The sequence below is a fragment of the Lampetra planeri genome, chromosome 57 (genome assembly GCF_965212315.1).
Source record: "Lampetra planeri chromosome 57, kcLamPlan1.2.h2, whole genome shotgun sequence".
Lineage (NCBI taxonomy): Eukaryota > Metazoa > Chordata > Hyperoartia > Petromyzontiformes > Petromyzontidae > Lampetra > Lampetra planeri.
In genome coordinates this window covers 6,199,327-6,223,687 of record NC_136163.1, presented here as the reverse complement: position 1 = coordinate 6,223,687, position 24,361 = coordinate 6,199,327, and the positions used below count along the sequence as shown (strand labels likewise).

The following is a 24,361-nucleotide window of genomic DNA, read 5'->3' as shown; positions in this document are numbered from 1 at the left end:
TGGAGGCAACACAAGCTTCCGTCTTCAGGGGGAACCGTCACAGCACGACTGCTGCATCAAGTAAGAGAAAATTTCGATTTAAAGCTTTCGTGACTGCAGGGATTCATCTTCTTGGTTCTTTCGGTAAAGTCACGTAGAATGGAAAAAAAACCCATAATAAAATAATGTATTATTTCCATTCTACGTGACTTTACCGAAAGAAGTAAGAGAAATTCCAAGAAAACAGTCCTTGTATATATACTGGTTGAGGGTGGGAGGAGCCATTGTGAGGTTCCGTGCGGCTGAAGCACGCTTATAGGACGAGCTGTGGTAGCGTAGTCAGCCTTTTTCTCTTTTTTATTCACGGCCTTAGTCGTTTCTCGATGACATGCCCGTGCCATTTTAGCCAAGTGTGGAATTCATTGAAGTAATTATCTTAGTTATTGCGGTGGCGAGATGTTAATTCCCTCTCCTGGTGTACAGGAAATTTGACCCTGACGCCTGCTGTATATTTGGAGTTTGCGTGTCTCTCTCTCCCCGTGGTCGTGTGGATTTGTTTTCTCCGGGTTCTCCGGTTTTTCTTTCCACGTGATCAGCCACTTCGTTGAGCCATCATTTGTGGCCATGTCGCTTCTGAAAAAGAGCTACATAGCTCAGTGAGCCTTACTTGGTAACATAAACATCGTTAGCCTAGTTGACTAGAGTGATAAAAACAAAATGTTGTCCAATCTTAGTTAATAAATGTTGGTGTAACGGGCGTGCATTCCCCCCCTATTTCCCAAGTATTATTAGATCATACAATCGGCGAGCTCGGTTAAAATATTTTCCGTATAAGTAGCCAATTAGAATTTTGGTTTTCCTCTTTCGCCTGCGTCTTCATTGACCAGATTGCGTTGTCTCGTATGGCGGGTCATTATTGCTCAGGTCTTCGGTGGGCGGCAATTGTTTACATCGTAATGCGTGATGATTATCATTCGCTTGCAGGCATCGTTAACTCGTGTGTGTGTGTGTATATATATACGCGTGCGTGCGGCATAAAAAAATTACTTCGTTGAGGAATATATATTCGTCACGTGTGTAGTTGACAAAATGAACACCGGTGACGGGGGGGGGGGGAGTGGGTTCGCACGTGTCCGTGTGACCGCTCGCTCGCTCGCTTGCCCACTCGGCTGTTGCGCTTGGTCTCACGGTGGCGACTGTCGGCGCTGGTCCAACGTGCGACCTGATAAAGCTATTTAAACGGCACAGTGCAAATGCCACGTCTCATTATTTTTTTTGTCCCCGCGAGCACGGCAACTGCAGCTGCTGCTGCTGCTGCTGCTTCGAACCGTAATGAACCGTCAATTACCTTGCCAGACGAAAATACCTTCAGACCCGCAAAGCCTGTAAATTGTGATTTCTTGTAGCCTGCCTACATCCACCTCATTGGTGTGCGTGTGTGTCTCTGCTCAAATGATGTTTGCTTATTCTGTTGTGTAATGAATAACGTGACGTTGCAGGTCACGCAGTTGTAGCAAAGTTCAGTCTCTTTGTTGCCTTTGCTGTAGGTGGATCCCTGCGTGTAATTGTCTTCCAAGCCACGTGTACCGTGAGGGCTGTTGGGGTGATTTAAACCACACCTCTGGTCAGAGGGGGGGTTGGTAAAGGTGGGGAGCATGGTTTTTGTAGCATAGTACAGTACAACACAATATTTGTCCGCTCTGTCCCCTGCTAACAAAACATAGCCTCGCAGCAGCCAACGATACCCGTCTTATGCACGGTGCTCGCCCATCTAAACGCTGTCCAGGCTGGAAGCCTGCTTAGCTTCTGAGGTCTGACAAGATGAGGCTACATTCCGGGTGATTTGGTCCACAGCTTCTCCAAAATATATACAGATATCGCCAGCCTGCTCTCCGTGTGGAGTCTGCAGCGCAACCGGCAAAGAATAACCAATGCCCCAATTAAAGCAGTGGGTGGAGAGCAAACGGAGAAAACAGCCCCACCGAATAGTGCTGTTGTCCTTAACCCTGTGTGGACAAATCGTCGCGCTGGGCTGCTGTTAAATCGTGAGCCCATCCCTTTGCGATGACAAGCACGGCAGCCTTCGGTCATTCAAACAGCCCGGGCCGTCAATGTCCCCGTCATGTTGATATTTCGAGAAGAAAAACTTGTAACTTTGTATTGTTACGAAGCAAGCCCCTACTGAGATATCAAGCCTCTACTTCAGAGGCGACCTGGCCACAAGTGATAACGAAGTGGCTTATCACGTGGAAATTTATTGCCGCGGCCAAATACTCAATAAACGCACGAAAAAATCCACACGACCACGGGGGAGAGAGAGAGAGAGAGCGCACAAACTCCATGCATTTCAATCGTGAAGCTGTCTGCTGCTGCTCATGCTGTTTCATCTGGTCGCCATCGATGACATCATCGTTTTGTGCCTCGAGCCACCGCCGATGCCACGCCGTTTTGCCGACTTGTGCGCCGATGCGGAAAAGCTGAGCTCCCAACGAAGAGGAGGGCGGGCTGGCGTGTCCCCGAAGTCTTCATGGATGCTACAATCCGTGCACGTGCTTAGCGGTACGCTCGTGTGTACATTTTCCCGCACCCGACACACCGCCTCATCCCCCGTTGTACGTGGAAAGATGTTTCCGCAGTCGACTTTGCATCAAAAGTGACAAGTGCTTTCGGGATATTTGCTGCCTCTCGCTGCAGACACCCCGATCTCTCCCATCGTTCTCCCCTTTGTGATCCCATTTAAGGGACTGGGGCAGTCGATCCATCACCAGGCGTGAATCGGCACCTGGCTTTGTCCGCTTGCCTTCATCCAGCACACGATTAGCACGGTCGGCTATGTACGGTGCGAAAGAAGTTCAACATACGTGCATACATCCTTGCGACTCGACGGCGTATTGGAGAGGTCAGAGACTGGGATTCAAACCCACGTGACGTGTTGGCTCGTGCAGTTCATAGGACGCAGTGTGAACCCATCCGGCTACGCCTACTCACTTTATTATGAAGAGCGTTTATGATTTATTACAATCCACCCATGCAGAGGCTTCAAGTAAAATATATTTTTTAGTTATTTTGACCACAGCTGGGCGCTGGTGTTTACATCATCCAGCCGTCGTCGCTGTGGCGCGCAGGGCTGTGCACACCTGCGCCCAGTTGAATGCTTTGGGGTTGCTTGATGGCTCGCTTGGACACTTGCCGGCTTCCCATTACGCGCGGCCGCTGTCCGCGCCGTGCTCGACGGCAGTCTTATTACCCAGAAGCGCAAAATCAACGGCCGGGGGGGAGCTCATGTGCAGGCTGCGCGCGCTCACCCTCCGTGCCGGCCACCTTCCGGCGCAGCTGTCGAAAGTAATTACGCGACACGCTGTCAAAACAAGTGAAGACACAACGCCGCGTTTTTATTCTCTCTTATATAACGAGCCTGACGAGTATATGGGGCGGCCAGTGTTCAAGCGACTTTGTGAGACCGACCGACCGCCCGACGGGAAAGTCACGTGAATGAAGTCGGTGTCTTCCTCTGCTCGTGCGTTACACACGCGCACGTTTTGTTATACGCGCTTATATGTACGTGTTTTACATCGTCAGCAGAGCGCCGTCCAGCCAAAATCCGTTGTTGTACTGCACAATGATCCAGTGTCTATGCTCCCCTCCATCAGCCCGCGCTGAACAGTAGTGGTGAAGTACGGCTAAATAACCTTCACGATTCCACACGGCGTTGGGAAGCCCTCATCCAGCAGTGGATTGAGAAAAGGGGCTGCCCATGTGAATGTCTCCCTTGCTCTAAGAAGCACCGGGGCCGTGCTCATCTCTGCCAGTGGCTTAGCTCGTGGTGGAAATTCCACATTACTGTGGCATGGGTAGGGTTTGCCAAAACCTAAACACTGCCGATTCCCTCCACGCCGGTGGTGATAATGCAGCATGTAGGACATCGGCAGTGGGTGATCTACTAATTAATTATCAGTACAGCACCTAGCCCATTGTGGTGGCATTTGTAGATTGTGACAAATGACCAATGGTCCTTGTGTGTGCTTAAGCAATGTACTCGCAGAAGGTCATATCTGCTTTGTGAACTTCATTTACTGGGTCGTCTGCTTGTGGGGGTAATGAAGAGAGTTGAGATTTTTGGAGTCATCTCTCGACTACCCAGGGTAATGAAGGGAGTTGAGATTTTTGGAGTCATCTCTTGATTATCCGGGGTAATGAAGGGAGATTAAATTTTGAGCCATCTCTCCGTTACCCGGGGTAATGAGGCGGGAGGGAGTAGGTCACGCCCAGATAAGGCAATATCATGGGGATGATGCCAAATACGTGAATTATATGTGAAAAGTTTCATGCTTTTATCTTGTTAAAATGCGTGGTCCAGCGAGCATGCGTCAACTGCTTTAATTTGTTTCTCAAAATAATCGGTGTAATTGGCGACGTGTTTGCGGTGACTTTACTGACCCTCGGTGAGTGAGTAGCAGCTAATTAATAAAGTAACCAGCGCTCGTGAAAAATAATACTTGAATCTAGGGGATTCCCCCCCTCCTCCCCCATTCACGGTTAATCTTCAGCCCACCCGGATATAATTCCCGCTGATAATTGAGAGCGAATTGCAATGCGTGGCGTGCGCAACCTTTTCTGATGTCAATGCGATGCCACAATCACCACAGCATTAACACGGCGGTCTTGTCTCCGGAACGTTGATGTCAACGCTCGGAACGCTCCTGCAGGAAATTCTCGGCTGCTTTTTTGAGCCCGATGTACTACTCGCCATCACAAGCTGCAACACAGCAAATCAAGTCCCCGCCCCCCTAACCCGCCAGATGCGCGTGAGATTAGTCCACTCCCGCTATACCGAGCCACCCGCTGTCCGCCCACCTCGGTCTAACGCTGCGTGCGCAGCGGCATCCCGTCGATGCTTCGGCCCATTTTTTTTGTTAAATGACTGCGTGATGGACTTGGGGGCAGATGGAAATGGACGAAACTTGGCAATCGAGCCGGCGGGATATTTTTGGCCAAAGCCGTGGGCGACGCGCAGCGTGGGATTTTGTTGGCCCGTGTGCTTGCTTGACCCTCCCGGGCCGGCGCCTCGGGTAAGTTTGCCGTTCGTCGTGGCCTAGTGGCATTGGAAGCTGGCACTCGGTCATCCTCTTTGGCGGCCAGCGGCCGTCGTCCCAATCGCTAATTTGGAAGGAGACTGAACGATGTCCGCACGTTTTGCCTTCCAGCCCACATTGGAGGGCAACGGGGGGAGGGGGGTCCCGAATTACGCATCGAACCGACGAGTAATTCTCGTCCCATTTTAATAACCCCCTTCTCCGTTGCGTCTGCAACGTTTCGGGCGCAACACAAGCGTCCGTCATCAGCTGGGAAAGCATGCTTTCCCATCTGTGACTTTACCGAAAGAACCAAAGAGTAGGGATTCCTGCAGTCATGAAAGCTTCAAATCAAGATTAAAATAAGAATCATTGAGGTATCATGCCACGATTGAGGTGTTTAATTTAATTCCATAAAATTGGTCCTTTTAACGTTTGTTCCAATTGCCAGTCCATGCTTTTTTGATGATAAAAATGAGTCCAGGTGTGAATAAAAACAAAACCCAAATGAAATTATAAAAGGAATCTCATATGGATGGAACAGTTCCACGTATAATCCGCTCATCCAACCCAGAACCAGGGCCGCCCGGTCTGTGCGGCGTTTCTCAATAGCTGCACCGGGAAGCCGTCGAGAACTCTGTGTCCCACTGCTTCACACGCACGGCATCCAGTCACCATCAACCCCACCGTCAGGCAGCAGCTCGTGGCTCACCTGGTACAGGCTGTCATCCTGTTGGGGCTCTCACTTGTACTAATCCGAGGTGCGCAGCGGTGGATAGATCGTGACCGGCGGTGTTTACGATGGCGATCTGCTGCGGTGAAATTACGGCAGGGGGGTGGTACACTGCCTCCACAGGCCTGCGTCGTGCGGTGGCAGCTGTGTGTGGTGTGTGTGTGTGTGTGGTGTGTGTGTGTGGTGTGTGTGTGGTGTGTGTGTGTGCTCATGGTCTGATCACTGTTGTTGGTGTGCTTGGCGGTAGTCGGCGTCTGTGACGTGGCACGTATTTGGCAACCCTTCGCATCGCCACATGCGGAGTTTCCATCTCCGCGAGAGCCGTGGTTTAAAAAAATCCCTGGGCATGATTCGTCATGGACCCGAGAGTGGGGCTGCAGGCACCTTCTCGAGCTTATTATGGGGTTATATTGCAAAGGAATGTGTAAAAATTGTGACCGCGGGATTCCTGGGGATGTCAGAGTGCTTGCGGTGATGTTGCTATTAAAAAAAACTATAGGGGAGCACTGGATATTTGCTATGCCTCTGAATTCTTGCTGAACGCCAGCTGTTTTTTAATGTTTTTATTTGGCAGAGTTGAGGCTGGAGAATGAAACAAAAACCAGCAAAGTTGATTACAAGTATTAGTTTTGAACACCACGGGGCTATTGCAGCCTTGTAACTATAACTGCCCGCAGTGCGGAGTCGGCCAGTGAAGGGGAGGAAGGTTAGCGTAGGGCATGGGAGCCGTGACAGCGAGCAGAGCCCCCCCCCCACCCCACCTTGAACGCACGAGAGAGGGGTACGCACAGAGATGAAGATAGACAAGACACAAAGATCCCCCATATAGCCTTCACAGACTCTTGGGGCCAGCGCTGTTAGCGAGCACCTATGAACGCCCCACATGGCATGCAAGTGGTCGGGTGGCCAGCACCATGTCCTGTTGTGTCCCCCCTTTGTCACGCCAGTGGCTATGTTTACGTATCGCACCAGGTATCATTTGAGGCTGGGAGAGGCCCAGGTCTGGTTCAGATAATCGTCACTGGTGTTGGTGGCCGTGAGCGGGAATGTAACTCAGGTCGCCGGGTTCGTAGTGCAGCGCGCTTACCGCTACACTACCGCTCCCCACAAGGCAAGACACACACACAGTCCGATATAAACGTTGGGAGATGGGGAGATTTCTGGGTAATAATTTTTTTTGACATAAATGCTACCTTTTGCAGAATACCCAGATAAAGTATTTTGTTGAAAAGTAAAGTTAGTTGGTGAAAACCTAATACTACCAATGTATGCAATTGTGTATGCTGGAGAGCGCCTCATTGAGTCTCAAGACTGCCTTTCAGATTTGGGACATTTGGTTCTTTTTGAAGGAGTATTGCGCTTACATGGCAATCATTATCAAAGTATCAGACGTGAATATATGGGGTGGAATATTACACATTTTAATCTAAGAAGATAATCTTATTTTTATAAACTGTCACCAACTTTGATGAGCAGTGCCATCTGACAGCTCTTGGAGTGGAAAGAGTTGATGCTTTGAAGTGAAAAGTTATTACTCAAGAAAGTTTATCATCCAACGAAAATGTTGGAGATCAGTTAAAATTCACCAGTTTGTTTATATGTTCAAGTGAACTTATTTTCGTGGATGGAATATTACACGTTAATGCTTTAACAATAAAACCTTATCCAACTAGTTTTGGTTCTCAAATGAAAATCTAAATAAATGCTCTTCGTGCACAGCGTGATGTTTGCTTTTCACGAAACACGATTCGACCAGCCGTGACCATAGTGTGGTCTCGGAGGCAGCTGCTGTGGGAAAAATATGTATTTTTTTGTTCTTCTCGGAGTTTCACGCATTGTGCTCGCGCACACACACACACTCGATCACTCGGCCAGCCACGCCAGCCTCAACACCGCCAGCCCCAGCGAGGCATCTCGTATTATTGCGAAGAGAGCCTAAATTATCCGATGAAATCGCTCCCTCCGATCTCGACTGCAAGTTAGCGAGCGAGCGCACACAATGGAGCCCCCCTCCCCCCTCTGCGCTTTCCTCCGCCAGAACGCTTTGGCGTGGGAACAATTTTCGGGGGAGCGCAATTTTAATCCCGGAGGCCCCCCTCTTCCCTTGGATATAAATTATCATCGCCGAGGCGCGGGAGGTGATTACTAGCTGCCGTGTTAACGATGATGAATTCCGCCAGCGTTTGCCGATGATAATCTCTCGGAACATTACCGCTGGCACACTCTGTCGTGCATTGGGTGCAGTGGGATACTTTCACAATTCGCGTAAACGAACGCGACGTTGTGAATTTGAGCGCTGCCGCCACGCGCTCACTTGGCCTGCACGTTTACATATTTGGTTTCTCATTCTTTGAATGAGACTATCCTGGTTCCTTCTATGACTTCTCTACCTGTTTTGCACAAAATCAACTTGACGCCCGTTCCTGCCTCCGCTGTGGGCGTGTTTATGACGCGCCAGGCTTGATGGCCAGCCAGGTGCTCGGAGCGTGACGAAGCGTAAGCCGAGCCTCTTTCGCAGACCCGGTGATGATGTAATGCCGAAAGGTATTACATCATTGCTGGGCTTTCGGTGAACAATTCCCCGGTCGTGAAATAAACATTTTAAAACGGCTGCACCCGAAGCATGCGGCATGAACGTGCCACCCAGATACTGGGTGCTCCCCGCTGTTTCCGTGTTCCAGGGTTTGTGTGGATATCGAAGCAGTCATGGTGGGAGTGTGCACATTTAGCAAAGGCTCGTTTTATCGACCGCGTGGTTGCATGCGGTTGATTGTATTTCTCTCAGGGGGATGTTGCTTCTTCTGTCTTGCATCTGGCTTTGTACCGGCTGCGGTTAGGGAACAACGGAAGGCCAAGGGAGGAAATAAAAATACCGAGGTGTGGGGGAAAGAATGAAATTTGCCTCTGTGGCATGAGAATAGCTGCAAGGGATTATCATGAAGTGTGTTTCATCATGCTTTCGATGGCACAAAATGTCAACACATCGACACAGCGGGATGAAATCTAATATCTTGAAATAAATCAAATAAATGGGAGCAGATTCCAAAATAGATCTGCAACGGAGCACAGCATGAATGAAATGCAACTGCATTTGGTTTCCTTTATAGTTTGCAAGAGTATCATTTGGAATGCATTTCTTTTTGCTTTGCTTTTGTACAAGTACGAACTTTTTTATTCTTTCATGCTAGGTCTCCTAATCATGAAAGTAGTTTTCACGTGCAGGATCTAATTGACTGCGGAGCATGACCCCAGCAATTAACCTGCGTTGGACCGCATGAGCTATGCATCTGCGGCAAGCTGCAGAGAAAAATCTTTGTTTTGCACATTAACTCTTCTAGGCCTTACGAGTGTGAATGGTAAATGGTACCTCTGCTGTGATTGTGAATGCAGTAACTCAGGTCCATTATTTTTGCGTCGTATACAGTATGTGGTTTGCCCTCATTTGTAACTAATCGAATTTAACATACGGTGACCCCCTCGTTTAACACGTTTTGACACTACGACACGTTTTTTGCTATAACGCGGTGCTTCCATTGGGGAAGGATTTTCGCACGACGTGGGAACGCGCTGCCGTTATAACGTGGAAACACGCTGTCATTATAATGCGGAACGCGCTGTCGTTATAATGTAGAACGCGCTGTTGTTATAACATGGAAACGCGCTGTCATAACGCAGAACACGCTGCCGTTATAACGTGGAAACACGCTGCCATTATAATGCGGAACGCGCTGTTGTTATAACATGGAAACGTGCTGTCGTTATAACATGGAAACGCGCTGTCGTTATAACGCGGGAACGCGCTGTCGTTATAACATGGAAACACGCTGTCGTTATAACGCGGGAATGCGCTTCCCTTATCACGCGGTGACCGCGCTGCCGTTATAACGCGGTGAACGCGCTGCCGCTAGAACGCGGAATGCGCGCCGTGCTATGAACTCAAGAGGCGGGTGAGATGCCGCCGAGCCCGCTGACAAACTCCCAATTCGGGTGGGGGAGGGGGTTCAAAAGCAATGTCCTAGCCAAGTCTTATCAATGTCCCCCCCCACCCCCACTTCTCTCAAGGCGTTCAGGAATTGCGTTGCTTCTCAGCCTCGCGTTCGCCATGAAATTGCTCTCCCCATCCCCGTACGCCCGCACGGGTTATGAAAAATTGCACCGTCACCTTCCCGGATGGATGGCTGCCACTGAAAGGGTTCTCTGAGGCTTCATCACTGGTCACCACCCGCCGACTGCCGGCAGGGCTGAGAGAGTTTACTTTTGGTCTCTCGGATGTTTGCTTTTTGACTCTTCATTAAACGCCGACCGTTCACTCATTCGGCGTTGTGCTCCATTGCTTCTACTCACGCTCGTTACTTTAGTCCAACGTTTCCTATGACTGGCCCACCCTTGATATAGGGAGCTGGCGTTTAAAGTGTTGTGCTTGAACCTTTAACCCTGAGGATGTTGAAGGTTCCTTTGGCTGTCCGGAACCTCTGGCTGCTTGAGCACAATTCGATCATGCGGTTTGTGCGTGTGTGTACGGTGACTTTGCATGTCTGTACACAGTGGTCCCACTCATGCCCGGGCGGCTTATTCAGGAGTGGGGTGCTCTGCTGTATCCGTTTTCTTAACAAACTCTGTAAGTGTCACGAATGTCCAATTTGTTACGTATATATACGGCTTGTAATGTTGTGTATCCAGCATTTGTTATTTCTTTATTTTATGAAAGCAATCTCAAAAGAGATGATTGAACAACCACCGCTGTGCACTGTGGAAAAAGAAATGGCAAGCCGATTCCGGTACTCGTAATCTCATGCTGCAGTAGTTTCCTGCCGCGTACTGAACTGGGACTACGCTGGACGTGCGTGACGTTTTTGTACCACGCGTGGAGACACCGCTGATGAGAAATCAGCATCGCTGCGCACGCTCTACACTTTTCGAGCTTTAGGATATTGATTTAAAAAATTGTATTTTTTCAATTGTTAGATTCCCTCCCCAAAAGTTATGTAAGTGGAATACGCTGTGCTCATATATATGTGTACACACGTAACGAAACAAGCGATACATTTAGAGCCAAGATCTGACGGGACGTCCCACTTTTGTGGGACTTGAGTGGTTATCGTAACTGGGTTCAGTTATTAAATAATACACATTACAACTAATTACTAATCTACAACTCATTACTAATCAAAGCAATTGACTGATTACTAATCCCCCCCCCTCAAATCACTGCACCTGAATGAGTTAAATGATGACGTTAGGAAAAACCGCCACTTTTTTCAAATTTTCTTGCTGTGGATTTCACACCTGATGATGATTGCTTGTGTTGCAGTCGAAACGTCGTGAGAATTTGTATTGTTTTATATTATTTTATTATTTCCCTTCTACGTGACTTTACCGAAAGAACCAAGAATATGAATATAATTTAAATGATGATGTCACCCTGCTGCTTTATTTAAGACCGGGAGCAAGTGAGGGCTTCACCATTCTGGCAAATTGCCCGATGATGCTGGATGTAATTAACAGCGAAACGTCATACTCCTCAAACATTGTAAATGTTGTGGATTCACTCTTCAACACACCGGTGGGCTAAAGCAGTGAACTATTTGTCTTTTGTTAACGGGACACTTTTTTTACTGATTGGCCGTGTCGGGTGCTGGAGGGTTACGACACATTTATAAAGAACGCGATCTAACCCAAAAACGTTTATTATGAAGTGTTTAGTGTGTTGTGTTTAACCAGGTGAGACATCACGAGACCAGGAGGAGCCTAATTTGCAAATGTGACCAGAGGGCATCGGTCTGCCAGTCGGGGATGATGATCGAATAATTTTTCGGTGTGATTTCTTTGAATTTAGCAAACTTCATTGAGTTTTGATTTAGATATTAAGCAGTGGTCTGGGTGATGATGATGACCGAATAGTTACGCACGAGTTCGCTTTGATATCCAGGGAGAGAGGTGTTCGTTTGAGGGTTATATATATATACACGTGTGTGTCCCTTTAATCTTAGTCCACACGTTACCTAAAAGGGAAGGTTAATATTGAACGGAAGCTCCTGTGACCTCCAGTTGTTATGACAACCCGTTTTCTGCGAATGTCGGTCACCCATCCAGGCAACTATCCAGGCTCAGCCCTGGCTTGAGCCTCTTAGGTCTGGCGACATTCTGGTGCATTCTGGGCGATTTGCTCACGGGCGATCTCATGTAACATTTACGATGAGCAGCACCTTTTTGCCATCGCCTTACCTTGCAGTGGCAACATGTCTTACACAAGGCATGCGATCGTGCCCCGTGGATTTGCTGTGTCGACGTGCGTCAATGCCCGCATTGCCCTTTTCACGGTTGTGGCCGAGTAGCGTAGAATTCCGTAGCGGGGACCGTCTCGCTCTCCGCGTGCGGGAACCCCTTTTGTTTCGCAGAAGGAGAGAGAAAAAGGGAGTGATAGAGCGAGCACGACAAGCCCGTAACACCGCACCTATCGATTTGTATTATTTATTATTGTTTTAAAGGTCTCGGCGATACGAGTGAGCGGCTTTTGAAGGATTGACGCCGAATTGGCGCTTAAACCTCTCCTGGCGGCGGTTGCCGTGATTTATCACCCACCGTTACTGCTCGGGGAAGATCGGGAACTATTGGCGCTGCGCGGCAGATCACTCCACCACAACGCCAGCGCCGCATCTCCCGGTCGCTACTCGGCACCGGCATTTTCAATTTGGTTTCCTTAAGTGCCACCCGCTCCCCCCTGCCCACCACCACCCCGTTTCGATTCAAAGGGTGACTTAAGCCCACCATCCCTTCACATGTACATATGTATTTTGAACTTCTTTGGCACCGTGCGTTGCCAACCGCGCTAATCGTAGGTGTGAAATGGGACGTGCACGCGCCCCCCTTCTCGTCAATCAACCACTGAACGAGGGCTCCTCCCCGTGCCGAGCATTTCGTGCGGGTTGCCCGGCCATACTTCCCCGTGGCGGGTCAGTGCAGGTGTGTGAAGGCGGAAGGCTTAGCCTTGCATGTGGTAGCAGTAGTGCAGTGCGCCAATGGAATTTGCTGCGCTGCTGTTTGCTGGCCACCACGTAGCACCGCAGCAGCCCCCCCCGTCACAAACTGCTTTACGCATCACACTTCCAAGCACTCATCCAGTCTCAGGCCTGCTTAGCTTCTGAGATCTGACGAGAATGGATGCGGGCGATAAGGGTTCAACGCTACACGCGGGGGTTAAGTTGAGTAACCCCATTGCACCACGGCAAACAGTGGCTTTGGAGTCACCCACACCCTCTGTTGTGTGGAACTTCTGGTATAGGCCTTCGGTCGTTTAAGGAATTGGTTAGTGCCCGTCCCGTGCTCGATTGAGCAGGGAGACCACAAAATGTAATTTCCTTCTTCAAGGATTGTTTTCGTGTCCTTGCCGGATTTGGTTTGGGTCCTGGACGGCCTACTGCAGCTTCTTTCAACGCAACTCTTAAAGTCCCACATCACTAAACTTCCGTTTAACCATACACAGCTACAGCTGGTGGATTTGTAAATTACATACAACGCAACGTTTACGACGTTAACATTATCCCGCGAAAATTGTGACTATCCCGCCGATTACCAAATACAGCATCTATTGATCCTGCACAGGAGAATTTTTAAGCCGAATCGTAACTTTTTATGATATTTTGTCAATGCGTAGAGAAGCGGAGATTTGATATGGATGACAAATGCAGATACAGAGGGAGATGCATTGATGCATGGAGACAGAAACAGAGCTACACCGAGAGACAAAGACACAGGGATGGATACAGGGATATGTAATCGGAGACGGAAACGCAGAGAGATATGAGTCAGAAGAGCACAGTCACTGAGAGACAGATGCAGATATATGACATGGACTGGGTTTGCAATAACAAGTCGGAGAAAACTCATTACAAATCAATATTTATTCGTAGTTGTCGAGTAACTTACCGTTTCACAAAATGGTCTGGCGCTCCTCTTAATGGGAACGACTCGCATTGTGTACGTACTCAAACCTACCGGCTGCACAGTCAGCATTATCATCGCCATCATTATCATCACCGCCAGCTATCAATCATTCCCATTTTTCCTTCGTTACCAAAAAAAAAAACCCACCCCCGCCCCATCTCGCGTGCGCCGGCTGTGCCGTGGCTTATGAATCGGACATGGCCCTTGAAGCCTGGCCCTTGGCCGACCGTGGGATTTAGCGGATTTGTCTGCTCCGCGCGCCGCTCGGTCCGTCCCGGCGGCGGGCGCGATCGATGATTTGCGCATCGCCTCTCGCTCCGCCGCGTGAATGCCCTCCTGTGCCACCGCCGCTAATTGAAACGTGACGAGGCGACAATGTCCGTTCCCGCGCCGTGGGCACGTCGCGTCTGTAAAGCCGCCCGCCCCCCCAGCCCCACCCACCCCTTGGTTACGCATCCTCGAGTAGAGATTGCGGTCCGTCTGCGTGGCCGGCGTTTGGAGTCCGCAGGCCATCGCTGCGGGTTTGCGTCGCATTACCGCCGCGGCTACGGCCGGCGTCAAAAGGTGGCGGCGACCGGCGCGTTGCGAAAGATCCGCTTTGCCCGCCCCTTGAAACTCGACGCCAATTACCCCCCCGGCGGGTCCGTCTCAAATCGGTCGGGACGTGGCGGTGGCCTGACCTCCCCCTGCGCGCGTGTGTGGGTCTTAGGCCTGTACGTGTGGCCCAGCTTTAAATATTTAATGGTGAGCTGCTGCACCAGTGTTGGAAGCATGGCTGTTAATTGGTAGCTTCACAAATCGTACGTTACTGCTTTAACAGCCGGCGTGTAGCGGCGGTGCGGCGGTCAGCGCACTGCGCTGTGAAACCGAGGCGACCCGAGTTCGATGCCCGCTCACGACCAAGAATGGTGGCGAATATTTGAACTGATCCTGGGCACTCACCTAGGTCGACTGAGCCTGAAATGATGACCTGCTGCTGTGTGTAAACATCAGCAGTGGGGAGACAAAGGCGGCCGGGCATGATGTTGGCAACTCACTCCCCTCATCATATGCCATGCTGGCGTTTTATTGGTGCTACATGCTAACAGTACTTGCCCCAACAGTCTGTTCAAGGCTGTGTGGGTGGGGGGGGATCATTGTATTTGATCAGGCCTGTCTTGTTGTTTATGGCTGGATTGCTCTATAATGAATCAATTGAATGTTCAGAGTTCACAGTGGTCCAACACAATGTGGTCGATGGGCTGTTGAGTGGTACCCGCCAATCTCTCTCGTGGAATTCCGACTTGTTAACGTTGTGGACCCATCTGCTGCGCAGCGTGCAGATTTGATTTAATGGGTGCCAATGTTTTTGAGGCAGGTCAACTCCCGGAGGTTCTTGCGTAGGATCCAGTGATCTGGTTCTTGTTGTGTGACGACGACGATGATGATGACGACGACAGTGGACATGGCTATTACATTTAACACAACATTAACACGAGCGGTGCACCGAATAAAACCAAAAACTATTTTAAACTATTTGTTATTTTACCAGGTAAGGCCCACTGAGCTAAATAGCTCTTTTTCAGAAGTCACATGACCACAAATGATTGGTCAACCAAGTGTCTCTCTCTCTAATCATCATCATCACGGTGGCTAGGAGATGATAACTACCTCGCCTGGTATGCAGGAGGTCGTGGGTTCGATCCCGTCCCTGACGCCTGCTGTATATTTGGAGGTTTGCGTCTCTCTCATCATCATCACGGTGGCTAGGAGATGTTAACTACCTCGCCTGGCATACAGGAGGTTGTGAGTTCGATCCCGACCCTGACTCCTGCTGCATACCAGGCGATGTAGTTAGTCGCCCGTGCCCACCCGTCCAAACCGCAAACGTCGACGTCTTCCCGCAGGCCTGTTCATGTGCACGTTCTGCCGGAGGGAGGTGGAGGAGGACGAGTCGGCGGTGCCCAAGAAGGACGCGCGCACGCTGGTGGCTCGCTTCAACGAGCAGATCGAGCCCATCTACGCCCTGCTGCGCGAGACCGAGGACATCAACCTGTCCCACGAGGTGCTGGAGCCCGAGCCCAGCGACATCCCTGCTCTCAAGCACCTGTGGGTCACGCTCACATTTTTTTTGTGTTTAGTTTTGTTGTCCTTCCCCGCACCTCCGATGGGCACGGTTGGCTACGTATGGTGGGAAAGAAGTTCAACATACATACACTCCAGTGGTCCCCTCCCTCCCTCGGAAGATTATTTTCCTCCTGCCTCTATTCCATGCCTCTTTCTCGTTAGATCCGCTATCCTTACGTAGAGATCTGCAGACTTGCTGTATACGGAGAACGGACTTGCATGCACTTTTACTCGTGGAGCTGGGCAGTGCAACCCTTAGATAATGGCCGACAGAAGCGATTATCACAGCTACCTCTGGGATGCCTTCGAGTAACACCGAGGCCACACACACGTATATGTTTGTTTGTGTTGAACTTATTTCACACCGTACATAGCGAACAACAACACTTGGCCACCCGCTCTGCACACGAGCGACATTCATAGCGGGGATAGTTGGAACAGATCTTCCATTCTCAACAGCCGGATTTCAGCCAAATTAAATGATGGGCATTTTGGTCTTTTTGGTGACCAGGCCCAAGACCAGGTTTGATCACAGGTGTGCTGCTGACCTTCGCGAACCCACTCAAAACTCACTTTCTTTTCCCCTAGCTCACCCCACAGCCCCTTCATCTCCCCTTCATTTCCACCGCCGTTGCTGAACCACAGCTTCCTCTCATCTATTTCACTCATCTCCAACATTACATTCACACACGTTGTACCGTTGTTCATTTTTGTAAAGCGCCTTGATACAAGGCGCTACATACATTGTCAAGATAAGAATCTCAACGGCGCCAGCTCGGCTCTCCGCCCTCTGAGCCCCCCCCCGCCCCCCCTCCCCTCTCCTGACCGTTGCCGCCCTCCTCGCCAAACCTCGCAGGTTGCGCGGGCAGGCGGTGGGCGCTGGCCTCGTGCCGGCCCGCGAGGCCTGGTCGGCGAGGGCCCCCACGTACGACGACCTCTACACGCAGAACGTCACCATCAGCCTGGAGCAGGGCGACCCGGAGCGACGCGGCGGCTCCTCCTCCGCCACGGCCGCCGCCGCCTCCGAAGACCGCCGCCCGGCAAAGGAGCGGCCCGTGTGGATGACGGAGAGCACCGTGCAGGGTGCCTACCACGACTCGGCCGCCGCAGTCTACGCAGGTGACCGCCGGTGGGGTCTGAGCCGGCAAGGCAGAGGTCGCAAACGGGTTTTGATTCCTTACCCGTACCCGTACCCGGCCGCACCAGGGTCGCAAACGGGTACCCGTACCCTACCCGATACCCGGCTACCCGTACCCGGCCGGGTATCGGGTACTCGATTGCGACCTCTGGGATGAAGCCATATTGCAGGCGTGTGTGGGTTGATTCTAGGAATTTGAATTGTGAGAACAGACAAGACGTTGGGAAATGAGTGACAAACAGTTACTCACCAGTGACTCACGGCCTACCCATACCCGTACCCGGCCGCACCAGGGTCGCAAACGGGTACCCGTACCCGGCCGGGTACAGGTAGCCGGGTATCGGGTAGGGTACGGGTATCGGGTACCCAGTTGCGACCTCTGCGGCAAGGGTGCAGGCGGCGCAAACGGTGCCAGTGAGGACGGACCTCTGGCTGGCGCCGGGCGAGGAAGACTCGGGGGCGGGGCGGGGGTATGTTGGACAGGAGGCATCGTTGTATTCCTGACAGCCAGGGTCGTCACCGTGCCATCCGCGACACGCCAGTTGGCAGGTTCCCGCGGTTCTTAAGCGGACAGGCAGGCGGCCAGAATAGGCGGCATCATTTACTCAAGCTACGTGGCCAATGTCTTGCACCTCGGGTATGTGGACGGTGTCAGAAAGTGTCAGAAAGTGCAATAGCGCGCTTTAGCAGGCAGGGGGCACACAACTTATTCAGATTACCAATGTCCCGCTCATTTATTGGCCGCAGTCTAAGTCGACCTTTGGCCCTGTCACTTCCACCTTGGGGGCCTCTGGCTGACCTCCGCCGCCCTGCCCCCTCTGTACCATTCAGCAGCAACATCCTCCACCTGGGCCACGTTTTCTTTGCAATATTTCAAAGGTGGTGGGGTCCACACGTAACTCATTGTCAGTACCATAGAAGGTGCCCGTTTCGTTGTGTGGTAAAAAAAAATATAGGTCTCGCTTGACTCTGTATGGTGATGCTTCCACAAATACATGCCATGACCGACTGACAGATTTGCACGTGAAGCTGTTAATTTATAGATTAAATAATAAAGTAAAAAAAAAGTTTTTGCTGTTATTGAATACTAACTATGAATGACAAAACCACTGTTGCACTCATTTCAAATCTGCTTATGACGTTGGCATTTGGTGCGAGGATTTATGTGTAAATTTAGACTGCATAAGGACATGCTGCAGTGTATTGAGTAATATTGAGCGAAATTATATTTGCCCTGAATGGATTCCTGAATGCTGACAGTTTGTGTTTGGCGGGGGTGGGGGGGGAAATATAGTATAGGGAGTCCTGTGTGGCATTAAAGAAAATGCAAACGTATCTGGAATGGCAATCGGGCTTAGCTCGGCAGATAAGAGATTAAACTGAAATCCTGTACGGGTCTGTGGCACCTTAATTAACCCCTTAAAGTCTCCCCTAATGTGTAAATATGGTCGTAGGCTTTGACATTCATTGTTGACCAGCCTTTGGCAGAATGTTAAGTCAACACATTATTTTAATTAAAGAAAAATGTGGCACGCCTGAATGTCCCCGTGTTGAAATCGACGCATCAGTCAGTGTATTATTTACTTGTCCGTTAACATAAACAGTTCAAAGGCACTGCAATGGAAAACATAATTTAATAGCGTTCATTTACGTCGTCATTGTGGGGTTTTTGTTGTTGTGTGTGTGTGTGTCTGAGAGGGTATTCTATTTTATATAATTGAGAAGCGGGCTTGCAAAATTCCGGCGGCATCCAAGAGAAGGGGCCGTTCAGTTATACGAGCCGTCTGCGGCAGTGCCCATGTGTGTATTTTTTGTTGTTGCCATTTTTAAAATCGCATTGCAGGAGAATGGGCATTTGGGATTCACGCCAGAGAGGGGGGCGGGAGGGTTTATGAGTCTGAACCCACTGCTCCCAAATCGTTTTTTTGTCCTAGTCGGCAGGTAGCCGACGCACCCTCTGGGCTCTCTTCTTTATTCATCTGTGAAAAAGAGCTTTATAGCTCATCGGATTCCTCCAGTATAAATCAAGATTCTGATTAGCCCAACGTGCAGTGCCAAGAAATTATGGCCGTTTTTTAAAAATTCAAGAACCCAAAACACAGACGTTAAAGATTGAAGCGCAGGTCATGATCGCGTAACGAACCCGGGGCGATAAACCCTCAAACGAGGGACCGGTTGGAGGCACCTCGGGCTCACCGCCCTACCACAGTAAAGGCAACGATCAGTAGTAGCATATTTGCAAGAGGAGGTTGGCTACGTACGGTGGTAAAGAAGTCCAACGCACGTGCGTGCATACAAGGGAGCTCAGGGGGAGGGGTGCAATGATGGTGTTCTTTAATCGACAATAATACTCCTGACCCCTTTCGGTTGTACAGCGGAAAATAAGTGTCCTCTGACAGATGTGAGTGAGATTAGGCCATTGTAAGGCTGTGGGTTACATGGCAGTGGGATGAAATATCCACCTGTAATAAATCACGCTTCATGGTGCTGCCTTGTAAGGCGTGCGTACGCGGTCAAGTTTAATGGATGCACCAGCGGACGAATAAGTTGAATGAAAAAACCCAATGAGATTTTTATCTTGTTAAACAAAACAGCTTTTAACCCCTAATGGGATTGCTAGCGTCCGTGTCGAAATCACTACACGGGGGGGGGGGGGGGTTGGGAAATAAATAAATAAATACAGCTGGAGCCTTCTATCAATTCCGCAGCATATGGAAGCTGCTCACTGTGAAGATGATAAGTTAAAACAACAAGCCAAAAAAGCGCCATTGTGAATACCATCGCACTGCCCAGAAATAGCACAGCAGTAAAACCTTGGCGTGCTTCCTGGAGCCGTTGTGTGTCCTCGGCGCCCGTGCGGCGATTGAATGGATTTCACACATCTGCTGCTTCTGCGAGGACTCTTAAACTTTGCGAATTAATGTGTCACCTGCTTTTCGGGAATATCTCTTGAGGATAACGGACATCTGGAGTTGGCCTGCAGTGCTCTTTTTGACGCGTGTTTAAATGTCGCGTGGACGTGACATTTGGATTGGGGTGGGATTTGCTTGATTGTACTTCACCACGCCGGTCGGTGTGGGTTGGTTTCTTTCTGTTCGTGCGCACGATGATGGCAATGTTTTCAGGAGCTAAATTCCCATGTCGAGGTCTGCTAGTGACGACAAGAGGGCTTCAGGCTTTGCGAGTCCTTCTATATTTTTAGCTGGTTACACTCAAAGACCTCGTTCGATCGGTTTCTCCATCACCACCAGCACCACCACCGCCGCCCTTGACTTCCATCACCGGCTTCGCTACCACCACTACCACCATCTTCACCATCTGCTAAACCATCGTCAGCATCAGCTACATTCAAAAGGGCCTTTTGTTCAACATTCATCTCTCCTCATCGTATCTGTATTAAAATGAACGACGTCCATTTCCAGACAACCGTATTTGTTGTGTTCAAGGTAACAATGGAAATGTGGGCCGCGAAAAGGCTAGGGTCTCCCACGCAGTGCTGGTTCGTGAAGGCGGGGAGTGTAGTAGTTGCTGCGTAGTACAGTGCAACTACACATTTTCCTACCCAGCCCTCTGCTGGCAACGTAGCCTCGCAGTAGCAGCACCGGCTGCTGCCTACTCCCGCTATCCAGGCTCCGACCTGCTTGGCTTCCAAGATGTTACGATAGCGGACGTGATTCCAGTTGATCTGGCCATTGCAATGTCAAAGGAAGGAAAATGCAGTCCCTTCTCCATGCCGTTTCCGCCCCATTAATTGAATGTACGCGCGCGGCTGCACGGGCGCACGCGAGCACACGCACGGCACACGCAGGGCACACGCACGGCACACGCACGGCACACGCACGGCACACGCAGGGCACACGCACGGCACGCGCGCGGCACACGCACGGCACACGCGGTTATAGGCGGTGATAAAGGGAGGGGGGGGGAGGTTACCGTTTGGCTTCTCTGGACCCCGATTCTCTTTGACCCTTCTCGTCAGCTTTTGTCAGCGGTTCTCTTTGTAAAAAGAAATGGTAAAAGGTTGATGCAAAATATGCAAATGCGTTAAATAACAGAGTCCAGGTGGGGGGGGGGGTGGAACACGGGGTTTTTTGTTCAAAAGACTGGTGCAAGGGGAGGGGAGGGAGGGAGTGGGGGGGGCGTTTGGCTCGCGAGGCCGACGTTGGTATGCTCCGCGTGTGACGCTGCGTTGGCACGCTTGCACGACAAAAATCCAGGCCCCCCCCCCCACCCCTGAAAAAGAGTCGCGAGACTCGTAGTAATAATATTGATGATCATTGTTCAAATTTGAGGAATTAAAAATAAAAGTACCCATAAATTACTGAATTGGGAGTTAGACGTAGGCAATCGTTGCCCACTACTGGCGGGCGAGTGCCACCCGCTTGCAGGCCCGGTGCCGAGTAGGTCACCTTCTGCCACAAGAGGGACAGCTGCCGCTGGGGGAGCCCCTTTTAAATGTGTTGAGATGAGATGTGGTGCAAGTCGTTTGTCGTGTGTAACAGCGCTCTGAGATGGCCCAGGTGTAAAAGAAGGGCGCTCGATCGAAAACAAATAATTACCGTGATTATTGACACTGCTTGCGACATGCGTGTGACATGCATGTGACATGCGTGTGACATGCTTGCGACATGCGTGCGATACGCGTGCGACAATGCACACCGCGTGCACTCTTGACACTGCGTGCGTTTCGCAGGCGTGGGCTCCGAGACGGGCCCGGACGGCTCCGACCAGCGCGGCGGCGGTGCGGGCGGCCACAAGCTGGACAGCGAGGAGGTGATGCGGGCGCTGCTGGTGCACGAGAAGAAGAGCAGCCTAGCGACGGGCGCCACCGCCGCCGCCTCCTCCTCCTCCTCCTCGCTGGCCGATACCCGCGCCGCCGCCGCCGCCATCGCCACCGTCGGGGGGGGCGGCGGCGGGGGGGGCGGAGGGGTTGGGGGAGGCGCCGGCGGGGCCAGCGACTCGGAGAGCGACACGAGCGAGTCGGGCGACGACTCCCCGCCGGCAAAGCGGCGGCCCCAGGCCTCGTCGGCGCACGCGGCTCTGCAGCACCGGCACCAGCAGAAGCAGCATCATCAGCACCAGCGGCACTTGCCCCAGCACTCGCAGCAGCAGCAGCGGCGGCGTGACGGGCAGGTGGACTACGAAGATGACGATGACGACGACGATGACGAGTTTGAGGAGGTGACCACCGTGACGGTGATGGTGGCCGGGCGGCCGTACCCCTACAGCGAGGTGAGCCAGAACCCGCAGCTGGTGGCCCAAATGACGGCCGAGGAGAAGGAGGCGTACATCCGGACGGGCCAGGAGATGTTTCAGGATATGTACGACTGAGGAGCGGCGACGGGCTCTCCACCGCGGGGCGAGCGGGGTGCGGAGCAGAGGACGAGCGGCCGTGCTTCGGTGGGACTCGGCGGCACGAGATGTGGCCGGGGGGGAAAGGAGGAGGGGGGGGGGTGCTCGCTGCAAAAACCAGCGGGCCATCGCTGCAGGGTTCACACCCATGTTACGATCGCCCTCCCGCCCGCGGTACCCCTATTCAGAATCGGAATCAGAATATTTATTCATTTATTCATACTGGACAAATCCGATGAGCTTATTAAGCTCTTTTTCACAGATGTGTCTGATAAGGGGCACGGGTTCAGAAAGATTTAGTGGGGCACCGCCCCCTCCACGCACAGGTCGACGCGAATCACCCCCCCCCCCCCCCCCCCTTCGGTCAAATGTTTGTGACGGTGAGGAGCGGGGAATGCAGTTTGGCCTCCATATAATGTCCTTGTTTTCTCCCATTCCTGAAAACATCGTCAAACGTCGCTGTGAATAAAATGTAGCGAAAGCGTGTCTCCTCGTCTGGCTCCACATTCTCGTATTTCATTTGCTACTTGGGTGTGAAATCTCAGTGCTGCAATTAGATTTTAGACAATTGGTTTCATTAACTGTGTTTAATCCTTTCCCATTCTGATGACGTACGACGTCGTTTTTTTCCAGAATTCTGTTCCGATGATATATGTGTACGTCATCGTAACGGAATCGGGAGAAAAACTTTAATAAAATAACTTTATCGCTACCGAGGGCTCCCACAATGCCATGCGGGAGGGTGCGTGGCACAGTTTGGTGCCAGCTATCATACAGTGCGGCGGTCGTGTCTTGAAAAACAACGGCGCTACGCCTTTTTATATAAAATAACAACGAACCGCTTGCACATTCGGAGCTTCAGCGGTGAACGGGACCCACCCTGCACCTTGCAGACGTCTCAGAACGGGAAAAGGTTAATTATGTTTACTTCGGTCTTTGTTTATGAGAGTTTAGACTTCATTATTGCCTTGACTCAGAACTTCCTCCACTGGCTGCTAAAAATAAAACTAGAGACAATATCTAAAATTACAATGTAAATAATGCCTCGTGAGAAAATGCAATTCGACATACGTGTAAACTTTTTGTTTAAGCTGTTTTGCACCGGGGCAGTCTTCTCCAAAGTGATAGTTATAATTCATACAAACTTAAACAATTTAGGCCCGCAAGACGTATGCACTCCGCAGCATTAAATATTAAAAGAGTGATTTGAATAAATTGGCCAATGCGGTATTAATCTGAAACTTTCAGGCTTTTTAACCATTTGTTTTATGGCTATAAATCGTGAGGACAGAATTGGTCCATTATCCAGAGCCGAAATCGGTACCATCAATGGGAGCAAAGCCTTTCGTTTTAACCATATATTTACACAGAGATAATAACCACACGTGTACGCTAAAAATATTTACCATATATTTACACTAAAGATATTAACCGTATATTTACACGGCAAATGAGAGGGGAGATTACTTAAAACTCCCGTTCATGTCAAATGGTCATCACATGATTAATCGATATTGGCAACATAAAGAAATTGGAGCTGCTAAAGTTATTCCACCTCGGGGGGGTTCCGACAAGTGAGATATCTGCTCTGTGTTCATGTACTAATTTATTTATATCTCTATAGGTACATTTATTAGGCTTTGAATAGGCCTGTATGCGGAATGCAGCGCTATCCGTTTAGCTAATTTATCCTTAAAAATAAGTTTGTGTTTTCACGAGAACTGCTGCAAACTCTCGATTATCCTGCGGGTGGATAATCCAGATTGCGGATTAACTGCGCTTTGCGAAGAAAAAAAATTTAATATCTGGTGTTGTGCGCCAGTCAAGGCAGGCGCTCGTTCTATTATTAGCCGTCTCTGTGGTGCGGTGACGCGGCCCAGCGATCGACAGAGCGCTCGCCGCCTGCTTCGGAGGTTCACGGTTCAAATCTGGCGGCCGCCTTGATTAATGCTGTAATCTTAATGATACGCCTCACAGTTTGCTAAGCTCACATCGGACGCTAAAGATCATCTCACGTTATTCGCAAGAGTAGGTCAT

General features: G+C 50.6%; 1 protein-coding gene across 1 annotated transcript in view; it reads left to right on the top strand.

The window, feature by feature from the left end:
- The window catches only part of GTF2E1 (general transcription factor IIE subunit 1), a 38,511-nt gene extending 15,701 nt beyond the window's left edge, over positions 1 to 22,810 (top strand). Inside the window, exons 3-5 of the mRNA XM_078618443.1 lie at positions 15,615 to 15,816; positions 16,691 to 16,953; positions 21,666 to 22,810. Of these exons, the coding sequence (XP_078474569.1) occupies positions 15,615 to 15,816; positions 16,691 to 16,953; positions 21,666 to 22,303 (1,103 nt within the window). The 3' untranslated portion in view covers positions 22,304 to 22,810. The remainder of the gene's footprint in view (positions 1 to 15,614; positions 15,817 to 16,690; positions 16,954 to 21,665) is intronic.
- Positions 22,811 to 24,361: the final 1,551 nt, after the last annotated feature.